This window comes from Myotis lucifugus, unplaced genomic scaffold, assembly GCF_000147115.1.
Source record: "Myotis lucifugus unplaced genomic scaffold, Myoluc2.0 scaffold_1, whole genome shotgun sequence".
NCBI lineage: Eukaryota > Metazoa > Chordata > Mammalia > Chiroptera > Vespertilionidae > Myotis > Myotis lucifugus.
In genome coordinates, this window is record NW_005871049.1 from 15,438,708 (window position 1) to 15,444,707 (window position 6,000).

At 35.5% G+C, this 6,000-nt stretch overlaps 1 protein-coding gene across 5 annotated transcripts in view; it reads right to left on the reverse strand.

Moving 5' to 3' along the window:
* OTUD4 (OTU deubiquitinase 4) overlaps window positions 1-6,000 on the reverse strand; it is a 40,492-nt gene extending 34,492 nt beyond the window's left edge. For 3 of the 5 annotated variants that reach the window (XM_023754744.1, XM_023754737.1, XM_023754734.1), the window contains exons 1-2: window positions 5,896-6,000; window positions 3,032-3,082 (exon numbers count right to left, since the gene is read on the reverse strand). In XM_023754744.1, coding sequence (XP_023610512.1) covers window positions 3,032-3,082; window positions 5,896-5,943 — 99 coding nt within the window. In that variant the 5' untranslated portion in view covers window positions 5,944-6,000. Of the gene's footprint in view, window positions 1-3,031; window positions 3,083-5,895 lie in introns of those variants that run through there. The other 2 variants (XM_023754752.1, XM_023754756.1) reach the window with 2 other exon arrangements.

Here is a 6,000-nt window from a genome sequence, read left to right on the forward strand (position 1 = left end):
CTTCATACATACCTTTATACAATATAAAGCTCAGAAAGCTTGTTATTAGTAGTATCATAAATATTATAAAAACATTTACATAAAGCATGTTATATATACTAAAAAGCAGCCTAAGTCTCTGTTGCAAAAATCCTTAGTAACGGAGTGGAATGACAGGTCTTAGTGGTGTGGTAAGGCCAAGAAGTGGCACCCCTAAGTTGAGAACTTGTTGAATGCAAGGGTTCTGTCCTCTAACCTAGCACCCAGGACAGAGCTTGGCACATGTTGAAGGTACAAAGAGAGAATCTCCCAGCAATCCTTTTCAAATGAGGTAGAGATTCTACAATCCTAAAGGAGTCACTTTAAGTCTCTAAGAAGGAAATGGCCAGCATATATAAAAATCTTAGAATATGTCCATAAACTCTTAGACAAAGCAATTCAATTTCTATAAACCTATCCTACAGAAACGTTTCCTATGTCCACAAACATAAACAAGGATGTTCACTGTAGCTATCTCTAATAGTTTTAAAAAATATTTTGTTAAAGCCCAAAATCCCACTAATAGGTAAGGAATAATTAAATAACTTACACATTTTACCCACACTATATATGGAACATGCAATCATTAAAAAGAATGAGGTATACCCATATGCAGTGACTTGGAAAAAAATCACTGACTAGTATGAAAAGTCATAGTAAAAGAATCCTATTGTATAAAACAAAAAGTTATGTGTATAATATGTATGCATACATTCCTTGAGAGGAGACTGGAAGGATAACATCCTAAACTGACAGTGGAGACCGGGAAAATAAAGGATTTATTTTCATTCTATATTAAACATTTTACCATAAGAATGTATTCTACACTATTTGTGAAATTAGTAAAGACTTAATACCAATAGTCACTAAAAATAATGAGCTATGGTAAATGAATGCTGCCACCTTTTCCTTGAAAGAAATTTGAGGTAAGAAAAAGATTTTAGACAATGAACACAGAGGAGGATAATAATATTTTCCCCAGAGACTTTTCATTTTAGTAGCTCTTAAAAATTGGTTCTGGTTTTCAAAATGAAATGCGTGCCATATATTAAAATAGATTTTCTTAAAATAGGTCTCTACCTAACAATCATGGCTTCTCATCAACTGCTGCAAGCAACACCCCTCTAGTGTAAACGAAATTCCTCAGATCACAAACACAAGCAACACCTAATGCAAAATGTGTTACATCACTTTAAAAAATGGAAAATTATTCTACTCATCAACAAAATACTACCTCTCAAATAATGTACTATGTTAAAAGTATTTAATCTTCAGAATAAATTCTGCTGTAGTCTGGTTAAGCAGACAATGGCTATCACAGTATCTTCTCATTTTCTCTAACCAGGGTCAATTTTAAATCAATCAATCAATCTCTCTCTCTCTCTCTCAAAAAAAAAAAAATCAATAAAATAAAAATATCTTAAAACCACTGCAATTGGTCTTCTTGCCTCTGATCTCATCTCCCTTAAAACCTATATACAAAATTCTTTCATCCATTCATTCAGTCAACATAAATGTCAGGCACTGTTCTCTAGTTCACAGTAGTGAACAAAACACACTCACTCACTTCCTGCCCCAAAAAACTTGCAAGGCTTCCCAATGCCAGTTTCCCAGGCCCCAGGCACAGACTTTGATTCAGATCAGTAATAAAGAACAGGGAACCTGCATCTGTACAACTACCTCAGGTGATCCTGATGCAGATGGTGTGTAACTCACACTGAGATATGCTGGTCTAAAGCATAAGCTACAACCTGGTGAGCTTAGCACTGAAGGCTTCCTCATGATCTGACCCAGAGCTTGCCCTTTGACTTATTTCTCATTACCTCCTACTTTCAAATGCTCCATGCTCCATAAAACTAGACTGCATTCTGAATCTGCACTGCTCACAATTTTCACTACCTGAAATTGCCCTTCACCCCTGGCATTTCTTATTCAGAATCTATTCAGACTTCAAATGCCAACTCCAACTCTTGCTTTGCCTCCCCAGCTAGAAACAAAACTCTGAATGTCTATAGCAGTGGTTCTCAACCTTCCTAATGCTGCGACCCTTCAATACAGTTCCTCATGTTGTGGTGACCCCCAATTTCATTGTTACAAATTGAACATAATTAAAGCATAGTGATTAATCACAAAAACAATATGTAATTATATATGTGTTTTCCGATGGTCTTAGGCGACCCCTGTGAAAGGGTTGTTCGACCCCCAAAGGGGTTGCGACCCACAGGTTGAGAACCGCTGGTCTATAGCATCATACCTGCCCTTATGGCATATGTACTTTCTCACTTTTGCATCCCCAGGGTGACTGGCAATTCTTGGCCCACAGCAAGCACTCAAACTAATGTTAGGGAATCAAACTGAGATACCAGTTGCTGACCAAACACCCTAGTCTTGTGTTATTATTCCCTTCCCTCCCTACCTGACTCCTCTCCTTAGCTTCATCCTTTGCTAATGTCATTTTAAAATTGACAGTAATTACCTCTGGAGATAATGGAACATCTACATGACATTCCATGATATATGGATTTTTTACAGGAGTTTTGTAAGCAGAAAAAAATTTATTTTAACATCAACATGACTGAGGAAGTGTGGCAGTGAGACCTGGTGGGGAAGTGCTGACCTTTTACTCTCAACAGACTCTTCCTTCTTCTCAAGCTAATCATGGGAAATAAAACCTCCATAAGAGAACCTATCTTCTCAGATACCTGAAGAAGTAATCAAATCTTGCCCTGTCCACCAATCCCCATACACATACCAACACAGCATCATGAAAGTCATCACCAGTGTTACTACATTCACATGCCATTATAACAAAGATAAAGATACCACGACCCTGTCCCTAGGCAACATCTAGTGTACAGTACAGTACAAAGCTCCAACTGTCTTCCAATTAAATGCTATGTAAAATGTGCACCTAAAAAATGTTTAGAAGGAAAGAGGGTAACTCACTGTAACCCTTCCATACACTATAATATTAATCTTACATGTAAAAAATAGATAAAAGATTACTGCATACCTGTGGATTTTCCAAACGTTTTAAATACTCTTCAAATGATCCTTCTATAAACTGAAAAAGGAAAAAAAGTCTATTAGGAATACATCAAAGCAACAGTTAAACTCTCTACTGTGAATTACTGAGTTTTTACATAAACCTTGGATACCTCAGTAACAGTAAAATATATATACACATATATAATCTATGAAAATACATACAAATCAGTAAGTGAAGATCATAAACACACAAAAAGAACTTAAAGAAGGAAACACTGTCAGAAAAGGTTTCCTGGACAGGATGTGGACAGACACAGGGACAATATGGCATGTGGAAACAGAGAGGACACTGTGTTGGGCAGACAGGAGTGACCTGGTCAGCAGGAATAGGGCACTTTCGTGGGGAGAGCAGAGAGAGAGAGAACTCAGACTAGACATCTGTTTATAGAAAGTTGTGAGCCCAGATAGGACTTTCAGAAGAGGGAGAGAAGGCAATACAAGGTCACTGCAAGTGACATTATGAACAGAGAAATGATATGACAAAAGCAGCATTTTAAGATTAATTTGAAAATGGCCAATATATAGAGGAGAATAAACAAAGACAGATACATTAGCTAAGACATATTAGTTTACTAATACAGATATGAATATTCACTGTTCCTTAGGTCAGAGATGAGAATTAATAATGCTAAAGATATTTTGAAAAAAATCAATAAGATTTTTCTAATACACTTTGCTTCATTGTCACCTTAACATAAAAATAAAAGTTTATTCAAGCTATGTGAGCCCTGGCTGGTGTGGCTCAGCTGGTTGGGCATCATCCCATGCACCAAAAGATTGCAGGTTTAATTCCTGGTCATGGCACATGTTTCTCTCTCTCTCTCTCCCTCCCTCTCCCTTCCTCTCTAAAAATCAGTAACAAATCTAAAAAAAAAGAAAAGAAAAAGAAAAAGCTGTGATAACATTTTTTGTTTTTCTAATAGTGATTATACTAATTTAATCAAGAAAGCCCTAAAACACCATCTGAAACATCAAATTCAATTTTATTTAAATTACAGGCCCAGTCAATTTTGCAAAGCAATACACTTAAAAACATTAAAGTACACTACCAAGTCTATAAAAATCTTTTAAATGCCCATGGATTTTTTTAAGATTGAGATTATTTTATAGACAGTATACTGTCAAATTTCCAAAAAGTATCTTAAGATTTCAACACATATTATAATAAAATAGCTATCTATTTTAAATATCCCACCAATCAGAGGCTACTGTTCTATATTAGGTGATTATTTATAGACTTAAAAACCCCACAGAACCATTTGAAGTTGGAAGAGACCCAAGCAGTGTTCTGCAAGCCTATATCCAATATAAGACTCTCCTTTCTAATCAGAAAGCATCCACCAAGGCCAGTGATGGCGAACCTATGACACGCGTGTCAAAGGTGACACGCGAACTCATTTCTTTGGTTGATTTTTCTTTGTTAAATGGCATTTAAATATATAAAATAAATATCAAAAATATAAATCTTTGTTTTACTATGGTTGCAAATATCAAAAAATTTCTACATGTGACACAGCACCAGAGTTAAGTTAGGGTTTTTCAAAATGCTGACACGCCGAGCTCAAAAGGTTCGCCATCACTGACCTAGGCTTTGACTGAACATCCTCAGTCACAAGGAACAACACCCCTTCCCATGACAGCCTTTTCCCATTTTGGCCAACAGAAATGGTAAAGTGAAATTTACCCCTTTAGAACTTTCAACTTCTGGTAATACCTCAAAAGATTGCAAGGATTAAATAAATATATGCAAAGCATTTAAAATGCCTGGCACATATTAAGTGCTCAACCAGTGTTAGTAATTTCCATTACTGTCAAGAGAGTTTTACCCTCTGGGGTCAATAATAATGACTAACTTCAAATACTTAAAGACCACTCCATTTACCTTTCTCTTCTCCACCACACCCTAATATTCTATCTAGCCTCACTACCAGTTTTCTTTCTGTAAGACAAGTTTTCATATCTCCTGATCAAGTAGATAATTCTCCTTCCTGAAATGGATTATTGTCCATCTGATAAAATAGCACTCAAAAAAATGTTACCAGTAATAATATTTTGCTTGAATATAGGAAAACCAACCCAACAGCATATCCAAACTAAGAACCATTTATCTATTAACTCTCAGAATTGAGTCATTTGCAAAACACCAACGTTCTTTTAGCAGTCCACAGGGGAGAATACCATTGAGTTGTCAGATGACTTAATTCTAAGCAAATCTTGTAAGGCTTTCAATGTAAAATGAAAATAGGTGATTGTCATATTTCACAGCCTACTACATACTACTGAGAAAATTCCAGTAAAGTGTTCTACAACATTCTATTAACTATTAACCATATTTACATAATTATAGTATTCTTATATGATTCACAATGATGAAGCCTGAAAATTAAAAATATATAAATGCCTTCTGATAAAATAAAAGACTTAGTATGAATTTTTTTTTAATTCATAGGGGATTACAAATCACGGAAAACTCTATTAACCACAATACTCCATTTACCCTGACTATGTCAGACAAAACTCACTCTTAATATGCCAGGATCCTGCATATGGATCCTGCATATCCAAGTCACCCTCTATCCTTCATAGCTGTGTCTTAGCTGTCACAGAAGCTTTCTAAATGCCAGAATAAATGAATACCACTAAATGGCATAAAAACTATCACAAAAGAATATAATTGGATTTAAACTCAATAAAGCAATTCTTTTTTATAAGGGGGATTTTCATAACCCCCCATTAAGCTCCATCCTGTGAAATTCCCACTAGACCACTTCTAAAGGATGAACTGTAAATGCAAGTCGAGATACCATTTTGTTTAAAATTACAAATTACCGCTTCAAATTTCTCTCTGTTCTCTCGAAGATAGTGAATACAGGCCATTCTGACTTCAACATGTCGAGACTGAGAATGCAATACCTAAAAAGAAAAAGCAACACA